Genomic DNA, 18,003 nt, shown 5'->3' on the forward strand with positions numbered 1-18,003 from the left:
TTCAGTTATTACATTATTTATTATATTTTATACAGTTATGAAACTATTATATCATAGATAATGTTATTTTCGTATTCCACATTCAACATGTGTAGGCCTATTCTTTTCTGCAAGTAATTAGAAATCTATTTCCAACGGATTTACTGCAATACACAAAAGATTCTCATCTTTTAATCGGGATCTATGTTTGGATTTTTGGATTTAGCAACCTTCATTCTCGAAAATAATTGTTTGCACACATATTTAGAGTGACAGCGAATAAGCTCATCTTGGGATATTGCGTTTTGTTCATTTTTGAATATTTCTATGCTTAGCAAGTCATATTCTCCGCATTTAGTTCTGAATTCTACGTGACTTTGTAAATCAATTACCTCGTCCTGGAACTACACTCTCACGGATTGTACTCAATTTACTATGAAAGTATTAACAAAAAGATTAATATCACTTTCCATACGTCTAAAATCATTAAATCTATGTTCTGTGAATTCACATTTGAGCTGTTCCAGTAGAGAGATGTAATTAACTATATTTTGTTCAGGCACCATAGATTTCTTTACAAGTTCACAAGGGTTTTTAGTGCCTTAGCTAATTCCCAACATACTACATAACTTGCTCCTAAACGTAGACTCTGAATTGCTCGACTCTCTTCAATGTTTGGCGTATCATGAAGTGCTTTCAATTCTTGAAACTGTAGTGCACGTTGCACCCCTGAAAAATTATTTTATCATAACATGTATTTCTATTGGAATAAAATGACCACAATAACAATAATTGTACTAGTAGTAGTAGTAGTAGTAGTAGTAGTAGTAGTAGTAGTAGTAATAATAATAATAATAATAATGTTGATATATGAATACATATTACAGAAAACAGCTTCCCTGTCACTTCGGCATGTTATGGGTGGCAGAGCGTATAATGTTTTATGTTGCTCAGTAGTATTCCTGACAGTACCTTACAACATAGTAAACACTTTACGCTTTCACAACAAAAATATTCTTCCTCCCACAGAATGATCGTTTGCTTACTAAAGGTTTGGACTGTGTCATTGTCCCGCACTGTTCGTACGTTTACTAAGTACTTGAACTGCCTTCTGCAGTCATCCGTCGAGCTTCGAACGAGGAACAGCACACTCTACATTCGAAGGTTGCGATTACAGAACGTAATCGGGAGTCAGAGAATGAGCATACCTGGTATAGTCGGTAATAACTGACGGACAGAGGAAAAAGTTCTTCCTTCTGTAGCAGCTGGAACGATGCTATCGATGCTCTTCTGTCCAACCGCCACTTCCAGCTTCGATAGCAAGACCACCGCTGAAGACAAATTAAATCCACTCACTCTCTCTGCAAGAAAAATAGTTTAATATACTCTTCCCAGGAAGGAATACGGCCAGGATTGGGAAGTTACGCGTAAAAATTAATTTCTATATGACGTAAAAATGCGTAATTCATGTCATAAATGTAATAAATTCAAACTTGTTGTAATATATTGAATAAACAAAGTGTTAAATTGTTAGTGGAGGCTACCAGCGTGCTTTACTTGCGATAATTCATTCGAGCTTCTTCAAATTAAATCTTCATTTCTTCTATTCTTTGAAACGATACTCACACTGTTGCCGCCTGTTGCGTAACTACTCGCCGTGCCGATACAGTTTAGTGGTCATTTAAGGCTTCGACAGTTCTCATCATCTGCATTTTTTCCTACGGTTTCTACCGGCATTTTTTTTTTGCCGAACTCCTATCATTGTACGAGTAGTAATGATAGTTCCTTGTACGTAATGTCGACTTCGTTTATTTTTCTCTATCCGCTGACCGAAGAAGTCGTTCTGCTCACAGAGGACAATATTAAAAGAGAGAAAACATCTTCGGAATATGTATTATGTGACTTCCTTGTGTTAAATACTATCGTACCTGGTTTACATGTTTCGACCTTTTATGGGTCATCCTCAGAACTGGTCGTTGGTGGTCTTGGCGCCTCTTGTTTTATTTCCTGTGAGGGTATGTTCGTGTGGTGTAATGTAGAGCCAAAAAGTGTGTGTGTTCTGAAATTGAGTTGTGTGTTGAGAATTTCAGAACACACACACTCTTTCACTCTACACGAACACACCCTCACAGGAAACAAAACAAGAGGCGCCAAGACCACCAACGACCAGATCTGAGGATAAAGGTCGAAACATGTAAGTCAGGTACGATAGTATTTAACACAAGAAAGTCATATAATACATATTCCTAAGTGATACAGTGTTAAAAGTTGTGTAATCAAGATGTATAGAAAACATCTATTGTCCTTCTGAGAACTCTGCGGATACTTTTCCAGAGGCGGCACCTTTGACTTTTGCTACACACTTAGAACTACTTCTGATAGTTTTTAAGATTTATACTTATTCATGGAAAAATCTTTCGCTATCAACCTTTAATATGGGCAGTAAAAACATTGTAGGGATTTTTTACAGAAATCACGGTAAGGTTCTCGTTTTCTTTTAGAGCTAACAGTGATATTGCAACAGCGAACTGTTTACATATCACAATAGCAGGACTTTGAACATCACCATGTACACTCAAGCTCAGACATGGGCGAAAAATGTAAACAGATCACTTGCACTCCAAGCCTCTGTTTGAGACAGAACACATTCGAGGTTATGCTGATAAGTAGGGACCGGATTTTTATGTAATTACATATTATATTCCTTTCAACCTAACCGTATATAAACAACAAATCTTTGCGAATCTTGTAGTTACCACTAATATATTAAAATTTGATACTACATATTTTTACATATTTACCCCCACATTACATATTATGGCTTGGTATTATATAAATCTACATATTTAGGGGTTTTATTCATTTTTACTTCTCTAAAAGGAAAAAGAAAAACTTCTGCTGGGGAGTTTACAATTTGAAGTACACAGATTTAAAAAGCCTTTTTACCTAGCAAAGAAAGGATATATTTCGGAACGAAACATAACGTCCTTAGTTCCAGGAAGTAATAGAGGTACTCGCCCCACTGTAAATATGAGTGAAGAAAAGGTAATCTTTCTCATACAACTACCTTGTATTGTAAAAATAACTCAGAAAGTAGCGTTGCGGTGGAGTGGGACGAGGATGACATGTTTTCTCTTGAACTATAATTGTTCTGCACACGTCGTAACAAGCCGTTCCCATGCAATTTGCAACCTTATCCACCCTCGGAAAACCCGTGTCAAGTTCTTACTTTAAATTTAGTAGATCTTTACGGAAATGGGATTTTCCGAGCAATTGAAAATATGGTTCTCGGCTGAAATAATCCTACACTTGAATGAGACAGGAATGTCACTTTTCAAACAACAGTTTGTAAATGCCTATAGTTTGAGGTTTCAGTAGGTACTTTGTTTCTTACAGAGAGCAGCTAAAATGCATGTGTCCCACGTCTCCTCTTATTTTCTCCTAATCCAGTAAAGCGAAACAGTGCTTGCAGTTCTGTTGTGTCATTCATTTCACTCAGTTCTCTAGTTTTAGTACTTACAGTATAAAGTGCAAGTGAGTTTGTCTACTGCTTTTAACTAACTAAAATGGCCCCTGTATCTTCAACCCTAACGACAAAAGTAAAATCATGGATTGCGATGAACGAAGCTTTCACTACAGATGGAAAAATAGTAATGTGTCAAGTGTGCGGTAAAGAAATCGGATGCTCTATGAAATCACAACTGGAGAGTCTTACCTTTCCTATACCTGCCAGATATTGATATCAAATATTTTCATGATTTTACATATTTTGGTACATATTCAGTTTATTTTTCTTACATAAATATGTACATATTTCACATCTTGATATTACATAAAAATCCGGTCTCTACTGATAAGTAAACACGACAGATCCAGTGACGACTATAGGAAAGGAGGTAGTCTTTGCAGATTACATTTTCTGTACAATATAATTAAGCCAAAGACTAGCTCCTTTCCAACTATCCGTCACTGGGTCTGTCTATCAGCATAACCACGCGCGTGTTCTGTCTCGAACAGCAGACATCATTCTCACTGCTGTGTTGTGTAGCCACGCTGTACGCCGTGTGTGTGGGAACCGTGGACGGCTGGACATCGCCCGCTCTGCCCTACCTGCAGGAGCCCCGGGTTCTGCACCACCACAACTCTACAAACACCACACTTTACTACACAATCACCGACGATGAAGCGTCTTGGATCGGCTCCCTGGCGCCCCTCGGCGCTCTGCTGGGCGCCATTCCTGCCGGCTACCTAGCGAACGTGCTGGGGAGGAGACTCTTGCTGCTGCTGCTAGTTGTGCCCTTGATGCTGGGATGGATCATCATCTTCGTTGCTCAAGATTCGGTACGTAATTCAGCTATTAATGTTCAACAACGTCTTAAAACAACATAGTTAATGGCTTACTGAGGAACTAGAGAACAGAACGTAAGTACTCTGTAGAAACCTGCTCAGCAGCCTCCTTGTTTACCATGCAATTAAATTTAAGTGGTCCAGTTATATTAAACTCAACTATCCACTCATCTATCTATCTATCTATCTATCTATCTATCTATCTATCTATCTATCTATCTATCTATCTATCTATCTATCTGTCTGTCTGTCTGTCTGTCTGTCTTTCTGTCTGTCTGTCTGTCTGTCTGTCTGTCTGTCTGTCTGTCTGTCTATCTATCTATCTATCTATCTATCTGTCTGTCTGTCTGTCTACCTACATATCTATCTATCTATCTATCTATCTATCTATCTATCTATCTATCTATCTATCTATCTATCTATCTATCTATCTATCTATCTATCTATCTATCTATCTATCTATCTATCTATCCATGCATCCATCCATGCATGCATCCATCCATCCATCCATTCATCCATCCACCCACCCACCTATCCATCCATCTATCCATCTATCTATCTACCTATCTGTACCTTTCAGTTCTTCGGTAAAAAATCTTGGCATTCACATGGATAATAATCTCAACTGGGACATGCAAATCACAGAAACTTGCAGAAAAGTATATTCTATTATCCATGTGCTAAAAAGAATAAATGTTCATCTTCCCTCTTGCTTAAAAAAGTCCCTTGTGCAGACCCTTGTATTTCCCTATTTTGACTATGCTGACATTTTACTGACTGACCTTTCCAGCGACAACAAAACGAAACTTCAACGTGCTCATAATTTGTGTGTACGTTTTGTAAGCAATGTTCGTAAATATGATCACATTACCCCATCCCTGGAAGCAATAGGTTGGCTTAAAGTAGATAAGAAAAGAAATTTACATTCACTTCTCCTTCTCTTCGAAATCTTGAACTCTTCTATTCCTTCGTACCTGTCGTCTCGCTTCACTTACCTTTCTTTCCACCACAATCTGAACACACGCTCTCGCCATGAAACAATACTAACAATACCATCCCATCGCACCTCCTCATACTCATCCTCTTTCACAATAGCCCTGCCAAGACTCTGGAATTCGTTACCTTCTAGCATCAGGGACTGTCGAAATAAAACTGAATTCAAACGCAAACTTACTAGATACTTGGTCAGTAATTGAGACTCGTTCAGGCATGGTTTCTTGTAAATAGTTCTCTTAATCTATCACAAAATATTTCAATATCCGGTAATTTCATCACCATAGAATTTTGTTATTGTAGGTTTAATTTGTAATTTAGTAAATACAAATATATTCTTTGTTCTTAACTTCTGTGATAAAATGTCTAGCTTTCATTAATCAGGTATTCTTGTCGTACTTGAATTTTTATTTTAATTGTAATTGTAAATTTAATATTAATTGTAATCTTATTGTTCATGTTATAGTTGTAATCCCCTGGTAGAGGGTCAGAGAAGGCCTGACGGCCTTATCTCTACCAGGTTAAATAAATAAATACTAATACTAATACTGTCTGCCTGTCTATCTGTCTCTCTGTCTGTCTGTTTGTCTGTCTTCTTTTCTCTTTCTTTTTCTTTTATTTAATTATTTATTATTTATTTATGTATTTATTTATTTGCTCTGGTAGAGATAAGGTCATCAGGCCGTCTCTTCCCCTCTACCAGGGGTTTACAGTTACAGTTACAATAAAATCAAAGTACTAGGGGAAAGTCGGGTAGTATCGGACAGTGCGTTTCTTTCATCTACCACCATATGGTAGTACCTGATTGACATGGTTACGTTTCTTTATGCGACATCACAGAAACGTAACCATGTCAATCAGGTACTATCATCGTGTGGTAGATGAAAGAAACGCACTGTCCATATTACCCGATGTCCGATACTACCCGACTCTCCCCTAAAACATTACCTATTTATAACGACTGGACAATTTACTGTAGAACTTAAGAACAAAGAAAGTATTAGTTACTGAAGTACAAATTAAACGTAGAATAATATTATATAGGGAAGAAATTACTGGAGATTGAAGTATTTTATGCTACAGTAAGGCCGGTATTCATAGTCGAGATAAGTCATACTTATATATAAGTCGAACTTAAATCTCGTCTCAATTGCAGATTTCGGTCCAAATAAGTCGTACTTATTATAAGTCGTTCTTATTTTATAAGCTTTACTTTACAAAGTCTGACTTCATGAAGTTGAACTTATTGCAATTCATAGTGACTCAAGTGCGACTTATGTTATGAAATAAGTTAGACTTTATCAAGTTAAGGGAACCCCTGACTTATGTCAGTTTTAGCCTAAAAATGGATAACGAGTTTGAAGAAATGATTGAAGAAGTCAATGAATTGCAAGAAATTCGTGCTCCAAAGCGTTATTTGAGAAACGTCATGAACACCTTTGAATTTTATAATGACATTGAATTCAAGAGGAGGTTTCGTTTTCACAAAAAGACGGTTTTGGATTTAATTCTTCCGAAAATAGAGAGAACTCTTGCAAAACCTAACCAGCGAGGTTTGCCAGTTCCTCCAGTTTTACAACTTCTCATTTGCTTGAGATTTTATGCCACCGGAAGCTTTCAGGTAAGTTTCATTTTATTAAAATTAATATAGCCATAACTGCAACATGTGAGGTATTCAATATATGGGTGGAGTTAGATTCCATTAATGTGCATGAAATTTGATTATTAGTAAGGTTAAATTTCCTGATCCAGTCAATTTAAATTAAAATATTAAGCATTAATAAAATTAATACAAAACAAAGCCTTCTTGCTCTTATAATGAAACTAAAATAAATTGCCAAATGTAAGGAGTTGACACTACTTTTTATATTACTTATAGATCGTCATTGGTGATCTCTGTTCACTTTCACAATCGACAGTCGCAAGGGTAGTGAACAGGGTATCAAGGATTCTAGCATTACACATATGCCATCACATAAGAATGCCATTAACGCAGCAAGAGAAAGCAACGAATCGTTTACGTTTTGAAGAACTGGGAAGGGGTGGTAATCCCAACAACCCTGTTATACCTAGTGTGGACGGTGCTATTGACTGCACGCATGTCCGTCTTTGCCACACAAAATTTGGAGACCACGCGGAATCATTTCGAAACCGGAAAAACTATTTCTCCTTGAATGTACAGGTAAAAATAATATTATTAGACTATATAACTCAACACTTTCTTAAGACAGCACACTCATTTCCAGTACATTCTTAACTAAGAAATCGCAGTCTTCATTTATTTTATATCGCTATTGTATGTTGCTGTTTAGGCTGTTGCCGGACCTGAAGGTCAATTCTTGGACATTGTATCCAGCTGGGCTGGAAGTGAGCACGACAGTCGAATATTCCAGAACTCTCGGCTCTATGTCCGTTACGTTCAAGGAGAGTTTACCGGTTGTTTACTAGGGGACGCAGGGTACTCTTGCCAGAGAATTCTGCTTACTCCCTTGTTAAATCCTGTCACTCCAGCTGACCACAGGTATTTAATATATGGACATGGGCTATGTAATGGGAAGTACAGGAGAGACCTGCTATTCTCATTGACTATCTATGTTTATATCCAACTTTCTTGTTGAACACCTACTGTATGTTTATGTCTAACTTATATATTAATTGAAATTTATAGGTACAACAGAGCCCACAAAAGGACGAGATGTGTAGTGGAGAGAATGTTTGGAGTATGGAAGAAGAGATTTCCTTGTCTTTCGGTTGGTCTAAGAAACAAACTCGAGAATGCCCCAAATATAATTGTTGCCTGTGCAGTGCTTCACAATTTGAGTTTAGAGATAAACGACAACTTACCAGAAGATGACCCAGATATAATGATTCTCCCATACGAACCTGTGCCTGTTGCACCACCTGTACAGCAACCGGGAGGTTTGGCTTTCAGGAGGGAACTGATTAACAGAGTGTTCAGGAGGCATGATGATGAAATGTAAATACATTTCACAATTAGTTTTCATATTGAGGCAATTCCATTCGTAACGGAATCACCCATTGTATTTTACTGAAGTAAAATATTTATTCATTTATGTACTTTATGAAAACATTTGAAATTGAGACGTTCTGTAACTTATACAGTACAATAAATATTGTGAAGTTTGAAACAATAACTGATTAAATTGCCTGATTACTACAATCTCAGAAATTCCAATTTAAAGGAGTTTATAAATAACAAAATTGTTCAATAATTGCCTACGTAATTCCAGAGGCGTGGCGTACATGTGACCAGTGTTACCACCACTAAACAAAATAGGTTTATTGAAGTTTTTACTACTTCTAATAATTCATTAACATTATTTGAATATAATACAAAAGGACATTACTTTCGCTGGCCGTTGTTCAGTAGACTGTGTGCGACATTGCGACATCAATGCCGAACATTGTTAACGGCAAGGGACAGTGCAACAAGCAACTCGATGGAGGGCATTGACCCCCTGCAGACAGTGCTGCTAGCTCGGCAACAAACATTTCGAAGTGCGCAGAAACCAAGTGCTTCTGCCGGTCATATTGGAGTGGGGATAAAGTCATTTGACTTGAATCTGTGGTAGAGTGCAGATCGGCTCTTGGGAAGTACGGTTTACTCTAGATAATGTAATGTATCATTGTATTCATACTACGTTAGCGTATTTCAGGTCAATCTTAAAGTGTAAGGTGTCCTACCTCTCTGTCCCGCCTTTCGTTATCAGTTACGGGGCGTCACAATATGTCATGCACTAAACTGAAATGGAAATGCTATGGTATAGTCTCTTGTCGCCCTTTAAAAGCAAGCAGAGTAGAGTTAATGTAACGCATACTGGGGTCCTGTTACCACTCAGCTTGACGGTAAATGCGCAAGCACACCACAGACCAGGGAATCTAATTAATGCAGCACATATTATTCAGTGACTCTGTTAGCATTCTGTTTTACATTACATTGTCAGATTTCGGTGAGTTGGTGTCAATGTATTACCATTATAAAAAAAATATCAGCGTCGGGATCTTCTTCTTCCAGTAGGCCTAACTGTTAGTGTAATTGTGCAGTCAAGAATCTTTTAAAACACTTTCGGTTCACGCTCTTTCGTGAAAAAAAGTAATAATTGTAAATAAAGACAAGCCCACACCTGTTACGAATAATTTAAAATTAAAAGCATCTTGTGGATATGATCGACATTTCAATGTGGTACACATACTACCCTTGCCTATATGGATGTAGAAGATTGTGTGCATCGACAAACTGGAATTTCTAGTGTTTGTAATTCTGAGAGGTATACAAACTTCGCAGAAATGTTTATGAAAAAAACTTTTCAGATCTTTATGCAAAACTATGGACCTACCAGCAGGATACTCAAGGGCAGAATAGACTATTTGGACTATCCCTAATGTTAATAGAAAAACCTCTTCTCTTGAACACGAAAGAAGGGACGGTAATACCCATGCAATACCCACACCACGCCACTGGTTGTTACGAATTGTAATTGTGTACTTTGACATAAAACAATTAATAGGTTATAGAAGTAACGTTAAATAATAAACAAGGAATGTTAAATTAAAACGTGATTTTGCTGTTGTGAATAATAATAATAATAATAATAATAATAATAATAATACAGTAATAATAATAATAATACAGTAATAATAATAATAAAGATAAAGGATGTAGTTAATTGTGACCGGATGACTTCATATAAATATGATTGGACAGTTTTATTTATTAATAAACAATAACTATCTTCAATTTTAAAGATACATATTTACGTTATGATTTTTTTAAATGATAGCACGTATTATTATTATTATTATTATTATTATTATTATTATTATTATTATTACTACTACTACTACTATTATTACTAATGAAATCGCTTTCACATTATGCCTAGCTATGTCAACCTTTGAGCTTTAGCTAGCTCAATATCTATCAGCTGTTCTTTCTTCTTGGCCACACGCAACATAATTTCTGCAGTTTCCAGTTCTAATTTTGTCTTCTTTATTTCTAACTGCAATAATGCAGCGCTTTGATCCTTGAAAACTACATTTCTGTGCTTGGTGCTGCTGCTTCTATTGATGCTGTTGGAGTTGCCATCTCTGCAGTTTCAGTTTCAGCTTCAACCGAGTTGGCTGGACCAGCAGTGGAAGGAGATACGTCCTCGGAAGGCTTTGTTGCGAGTTGTACTTGCTCTGCGAACATAACTGTAATGTAAACAACATGTCAACTCACTCATTATGTTCTGTAGAATATTCTTCTTCATTCTATCACTTGTTGGATCTAGTTACCTGTTTTTTTCAGTTGGTTATTTAAAGACGCTGTATCAATTACTGGGTTATTTAACGTCGATGGGATTGGTGATGGCGAGATGGTATTTTGCAAGATGAGCCGAGGATTCTCCATAGATTTTTTACATTTGCCTCACAGTTGGGGAAAACCTTGGAAAAACCCAATCACGTAGTCAGTCCAAGAGGGATTCGAACCCACGTAGCAGCGCAACTCCGGATCAGAAGGCAAGCTGACTGAGCTATGCCAGTGGCCTAGTTATCTGTTACTGGTTCAATTCAAGTAAATATAATTGAATAATTTTTTTATTATAAATAATAACTAGTTTCCATTCTAAAGATACATATTTACGCTACGACATTTTTTTTAATTATAGCCCAACCGCTTTTTGCTGCTTAACACTATCTTCCATCTTTTCATCAAAGATGAATAGGCTAAGAAGCAAATTAAATGTTAAATAGATATTCACTGCTTACCTTCTAGTTCACTCTCCAGCATATCGGAGTTAATAGCTCCCGGAATGTGGACCATTATATGCGGTGATATTTGGGCCACAGTTGGATCAATGTCCTCCACAATTACTGGTGGGCCACCCCCTGTAGCCATTGCTGCCTGACGTTCTTTCGTCAAAACATTACGCTGATGGCATTTTATATTCGCCCATAGTTTCCTCAGTTGTTTTTCATTTCTCTAGAATCATTATAACGAAATTACAATAAAATTCCCAACTCCGCATAAAATAACTTCATAATTTATTTATTTATAATAATATACTTTATTCAAAGAAAATATTGTAGGAAGGTGTACTTACATGTTCGACAATATTTATGGACGAATTAAATTCCTCAGTAATCTTCACCCAACATTCGTATTTTTGTCTTGAAGATACTGAATCTGTCTTCTTATTCTCTAAGATCGTGGAATATTTAAGGATAATTTCTTTTAATACTTCTTTTTCTAGAGAAGTAAAATGTTTACTTTTTCTCTTCCCTTCCATTTCAACTTTATCCTACAGACGCTATGTATAATGTACAAATTTGGAGACAAAAGAAAAACGAAATTGGAGACAAAAGAAAAACGAAATTCGAGACAAAAGAAGAACGACCGTCTGATTTACATTGTTGTGACAATGGCCTTGCAATTTCTCATACCAATAAGTTCGACTTATTCATATACACATAAGTTACACTTATTGAATGAAACTTAACAAAGTACGACTTATTAGCCGACTATGAATACCGTAATCATATAAGTTAAGATTTTCCAATAAGTATAACTTAACAAAGTCAAACTTATTGAACAAATAAGTCACTGACTATGAATACCGGCCTAAGAGGACTATTTACAAAGAGAACAGAACAGGTACCGGCACTACATTTAAAGTGATTCAAGGTTCCCAGTGGCAGGAACGGTTTCTGTCTGTTCAAACTGGAGAACGTGTCAAATGCTTAGTATGTGGACACTCTGTTATAGTGAAATATATAACGTTGAGACACATGACATCGGACATGCTCAGACATATAATAATACTGTTGGAGGTGAGAAAATTTATAGCAATCCATCGTCAGTGAGGCAAGTTGTTAGGAAAGTAAATTATTGTTTCAAACATTTTCCTGCTAATTGCAAAACATAGAAAACAAAACATATAAGAAAATACATAAAGCAAAATCATAATAGCATTACGTTGTGTAGATATTGCTGCCTAATTTGAAAAGACAAATTGAAATGAAGTAATTAAATATTTTGTCAAAAACATAAAATAAAATGCATAAAGCAAAACATTTTGTTGTTTAGGTAATGTAATAGTAATATGCGTTACAAGAGCGGTATGTTGATGTTTTCATGTTCGAGGAAAAGATTGAAAAAGCGAAACGTAGTTGAGCTTTTTTAATTTCCGAGAACATGAAAACAAACATACCGCTCGTGTATCGTACATTATTTTGTGCGAAGATCGTTTATTACATACCTGAAAGAGGAATTTCTAATTAGTTGCAATGAAATCTCCATCTTGGTTTCTGTTCAATGACGGCAACTTTTAAAAACTAAAATATCTATCTTCAACATTGTTGCTATAAAATGTTTTCTGTGTTTACTATATTCCAGCAGGCCGTGATATACGTCTGTCTTTCCCCCCCCCCCCAGTCTATAAATGCGAACTTAAAACAAACGGTAAGGTTATGTAATGATTTATTTTTCATTTTAATATTTTAACAATATTATTTATATAACATATTGCAATAATAACATCGGCATCTGGAATCTTGTTGATTTTTTCACGGCTTCCTTAATGTTACTTGTATCAGGAATGCAATAAGTTTCGTGGAGTAGTAGACTTTACTTAATTTTTGCAAATATTTAAAAACAATAATTAACAGTGCAATTTAGGTGAAATTGCAGTGGTAAGTTTCCAATTTATAATTATTACTATATTAAACGTCTCTAAAAATAATATGTTAAAAGCTTAAAGCAGTAAAATGAATATGGCGCTTAAGCGGTAAGAAGAGGGAAATTGTTATGTGTGTTACGTTGGGAATACTGAATGTGGTATTTCACACTTACCGCGTATTGGTTTTGTGCAGAAAGCAAGCAAATACGCACGATCTCGCACAAATATGTTATAAACACAATCCCCTAATTTTAGAAGACATAATATTGAAATAAAGTGATAACAATTTTATCAGTCCCACTAGTAACCTTTTTGAGCACGGACCTCTTCGAAAATCTGGTAGAAGCTATAAACCCCTCCTAGGAAAATGTAAAAAAAGTTAGAAACAGTTTTAGATAAGCTTCTGCTTTTCAATTTGAAATAATATATATATATATATATTTTTTTTTAACAATTTATTGATCGATCAGCGCATTTAGCGCTATACAGATCATTTCTAAAAATTATAAATACAATACATGACACTGAATTGAGGACAGCGTAGATTGGGCTCCTCAATGAACAAAAATAATTGTTAATAAATAATTGTTTACATAGGTTGGGTGATAAAATTTTGATTATAATATGAGGTCCATTGGAAGTCGGCTCTTGATTCTGGTGGGAAATGTGGACTTCCTTCCGAGAGAGTAGTGGATGGCGCCTGGAACATTTTCTAGGTTGTCATAGAACTTCTTAGCTTGTGAATGAATAAACTGTTTGATTGTGTCAATACCAGTTTCTCTGTGTAGTTGGCTGTTACGGACAAACCAAGGAGAATTGAGTGAATTTCGTAGGACTATATTTTGAAATGACTGGATGTGTTTAATTTCACAATATATATATATATATATATATATATATATATATATATATATTGAATACACATGTTAATTTTTATGTGACTTTCACAGACCCCCTGAAGCCCATCCAAAGACCTTCAAGGGCTCCATAGATCCCAGGTTAAGAATACTTTCACTAGGAGATTAGCGATACGCACAGACCACGTCCGATTCCTGCCCACCGTGATTTAACATATCTGTTGCCGATCCGGAGTTGTGCTCGGGCGCTGGTTCGATCCCCGCTTAGGCTGGTTTTGGATTTTTTCCGAGGTTTTCCCCAACCGTAAGGAAAATGTCAGGTAATCTATGGCGAATTCTCATTTCGCCAAATACCATCTCGCTATCACCGCTCTCATCGACGCTAAACAACCTAGCAGTTGATACAGTGTTGTTAAATAAGCAAGTAAAAAAACATCAGTCTGTGTGCAGCAATGTATTTCTTTTTAATATTGAACGGATTATTTTCATAGTGCCTACGAATCATTCCATCCAGGAATGATGAACGTGTAATGTAAATATTTTTTTTTTCTAAAGAAAATAATAGTGAGGTTTTCTTTGAAAGAATAACTGAAAATGGCAATTTACTATAAAAAAAAGCCTCACCTAGTTGCCTCATAAGTGGTGCCTGTGAGATTCATTCCTGTCTCCGGACAGTTGACTAAACAAACAACAATAACTATTATTTATAGGCCGTACCAAACCATAAGTTACGAGGAAGCGTCAATAAGTAAATTACTGACTGAAGTAGCGATCTACATTTTTCATATAATCTTGTGTTAATATGTTCTTTTTTCTTAGATAAGAGTATTACTTCAATTTTTACCTAATTTGTTTCTCCTTTTGTTTTTGTCAATTTTACTGCAAATGACTTGTTTTTTTATTTTAATTTTGTTATAATTTGGTATTGTATTTAGTTCTAAACATTTCTGGTTAAACCAGATGTTTTAATCGTTTACCTTTAACCTAATTTTAGCTTTCACCTTAATATTGATTAATACCTGCTCTACCTATAACATCCTACAACTTCCTGGAGATATTCCAGACAATATGTTGTATTCCGACAAAAAATTTAAAGGCTTAGGTATTTTCTGCGCACGTTGGGAAGCCTACTTGCAACACGTCAACTCTTGCATGAAGTTGAATATGTGTAATAATATGTACCTAAGCAACACTAGATGTCTAATGGAGGAAGCTAAACATTGTTTGAACAACCTTCAAATCGATGAAACTGAACACCTAACTTCTACGAGGGGAGTAATAAACACCAGAAAAATTAGGACCGAATGACGCCAGCGAGAGTACAACGCATGGTGCAACTTACCTCAAAAGGGAAAAGACGTTATTCTGTACAGTGAATTCACTCCCTCTAACAAATGGATAACTAAGCCCGATGGAATGACTAGCGGTGAATGGAAGGAGGCTATCAAGATGACTGCCAACGTAAGCGCTGTAAGAGCCATACCCGGTAGGTCTCAGGACAACCACGGCGATGCCTCAGTGAGATAGAAACCCTTGGACATGTCCTGGGAGCCTGCCCTTATGGCGAAACATTGCGTATACATAGGCACCATGCAATTAGAACTAAATTGGCCGATGCCCTTAGAAAACTAAAATACACCGTCTATGAAGAAGTCCACGGAACCGCCGACAATGGCAGTAACAGACGAATTGACATAATCGGCATTAGCGAATCCCTGTCTCAGGGTATGATAATCGACCCCACCATCAGGTTTGAAACGTATAAAGGACATCCCGAAGACGTACATGAGGAGAAACGAGCAATCTACGTTCCAACCATCCCGTATTATAAAGATAAATACCAACTTCACGATATCAGTGTTACGGGATTGATGTTTGGTGCAAGAGGAACGATACCCAACTTCTCTTCTCAATTCTGTAAGACCCTAGGACTGCACAAATCTTTTCTGAATGAACTGGCCCTCCTAATAGTTAGAGAGTCAGTCAAACTTTTACGGAACCACCTATATGGACTCTAATTCAGTGTATGGAAAAAATTGACGCACCATTATCATTTTTCTTTTCCCTTCTTAGCTTTCATTGATTCTTTACTTGAATTTTTTTTTTCTTCTGTAAACTGCCATTGTTTGTTTGTGTATTTGTTTGCCTTTTTTCTTACTCTTTTAGCTCTCATCTTCTATTTGTTCTTGTATTGTTTTATATGCTTTGTCTAATGGCAGCCTCTAATTTGAGGAAGCTTTGATAAATAAAACATTAGAAATTGTACGTATCTGATGATATTGCAAAAGCGACGAAAACGTTTATACAGATCATAACTGGTAATGGGAATTATGGGAAAACTGCTGAACGGATTTTAATGAATGACTCGTCATTTTGAAACTTGGCATCCAAGGATTTTCAGAAAAATAGTAACTTTCAGTGAAGCATTAGTTTTCCTACATAATTTTCCTATTTTCGAAAATCCATCTGTCGTCAGTTTTGAGAAATCAGAATAAAACAAAACACACACTACAATAAAGAATATTACACGAAGGCCATGACCTGCAGGATTGCATTTTTCATTAATAATTATATTACATATTATTAATGCTACATATATGATATGAAATTGAAACGTTTTCGGGTGTTATAAGTGGATGTAGAGAATATCTTAGGTTAGATCTTCATTTCTATAATTTACTGAGTGGCGGCTATAAGTATAGTATATATAATATATGTTACTCAGAACTATAAAGCATACGTAAGATAATAATGTTATTAAATATAAAATATTTTTATAGATATCAATCATGTGGTGTGGGTCTTTTTCATGTACTTAATGACGGTGTGGTTTAGATATTTATATGCTGATTCTCTTCAGTATTGGCTCGAGAGAGCGCAAAAAATAACAGTTCATAAGGAAAGACCAAAAGATATTAGTTACTGGTAAAATAAGAGGCCTACAAGATTTTGTAGTCTCCCGATCATTTCAGCAAGATCTCTTAGCAGGATAAAATGATTTTACCCTCTACATTTTAAAGTAGTTCACGAAACATGCAACAGCTATACCAAGATGCTATGTCTATTGTTCGAAAGCATGGCAAACCTGACATTTTTTTAAATTTCAACAACAATCCACAGTGACCTAAATTAGCTATTGCTTTACTCCCACATAATTAACTCACTGATCGTCCTGACATTGTTACTTGCGTTTTCGCGTTCAAACTGAAAAACTGAACATGTATAGGTTCAAGAAAATGTATTTGGGATAAAAAAAAAAAAAGCATTCAGAGGAACTATGTTTCATTATTATGGAAGCAAGTAACTTTCACAATATCTGGTATTCTTCATTGAAAATAAATCTGAAAAATGTTTATTTGAATGTCTAATGAACTTAGTTTGCAGCAGTTTCTGCACAAGCCACAAGTCTGTATTATATATATAATTTGAACTGGTAATGGAAATTACGGGAAAACGGCTGAACGGATTTTAATAAATGGCCCCTCATTTTGAAGCTTGGAACCCAAAGTTTTTCGGAAAGATAGTAGTTTTCAATGAAATGTCAATTTTCCTACATAATTTTCCTATTTTCCAAAATCCATCTGTCGTCAGTTTTGAGAACTAGCTAATTGCATTCAGGAGAAGCGAAGCGAGCATCAAGTCGGCCGCGTTGCATTTCAGAATAAAACAAAACACACACTACGGTAAACAATATTACACGAAGGCCATGATCTGCAAGAATGCTAATATATTTAGAGCTCAAATTAAATTGGTTATTAAAAACTTAACTTACTAAAAATAATTTACAGGTTCGATTCTGTGGTGTGTAATTTTCTGGGTACAGCTGTGTATTGGATATTAAAAACTACAAAACTTGAGGTGGTTTGATGACATTATTACTATTAGAAATGAAATACCGGTATTATTGTAGTTAATGCCGTGATGTGACTATTTTTCATTAATCATACATATTAATGCTATATTGATGATATGAAAGTGAAACGTTTTGGGGTTATATAAGTAGATGTAGAGAATATCTTAAATTAGGTCTTCATTTCTATATTTTACTGAGTGGCGGCGATATAGTATATATAGTATATGTTACTGAAAGCTATAAAACTTACGTAAGATAATAATATTATTAAAAGTCAAATATTTTTATAGTT

The 18,003-nt window shown here is 35.7% G+C and overlaps 2 protein-coding genes across 6 annotated transcripts in view; both read left to right on the plus strand.

Annotated features, from left to right (window-relative positions):
- Positions 1 to 18,003, plus strand: part of LOC138709638 (facilitated trehalose transporter Tret1-2 homolog) — a 614,214-nt gene that overhangs the window by 586,279 nt on the left and 9,932 nt on the right. For all 5 annotated transcript variants that reach the window (XM_069840549.1, XM_069840550.1, XM_069840551.1 and 2 more), the window contains one exon: positions 4,028 to 4,320. In XM_069840549.1, the coding sequence (XP_069696650.1) occupies positions 4,028 to 4,320 (293 nt within the window). The remainder of the gene's footprint in view (positions 1 to 4,027; positions 4,321 to 18,003) is intronic.
- On the plus strand, positions 6,666 to 8,464 carry LOC138708662 (putative nuclease HARBI1). Its single transcript, XM_069838747.1, has 4 exons — positions 6,666 to 6,940; positions 7,199 to 7,501; positions 7,632 to 7,840; positions 7,988 to 8,464. The coding sequence occupies exons 1-4, from the start codon at positions 6,686 to 6,688 to the stop codon at positions 8,298 to 8,300; spliced, it is 1,080 nt and encodes a 359-aa protein (XP_069694848.1). The 5' UTR covers positions 6,666 to 6,685; the 3' UTR covers positions 8,301 to 8,464.

The sequence above is a fragment of the Periplaneta americana genome, chromosome 11 (genome assembly GCF_040183065.1).
Source record: "Periplaneta americana isolate PAMFEO1 chromosome 11, P.americana_PAMFEO1_priV1, whole genome shotgun sequence".
In the NCBI taxonomy this organism is placed as follows: domain Eukaryota; kingdom Metazoa; phylum Arthropoda; class Insecta; order Blattodea; family Blattidae; genus Periplaneta; species Periplaneta americana.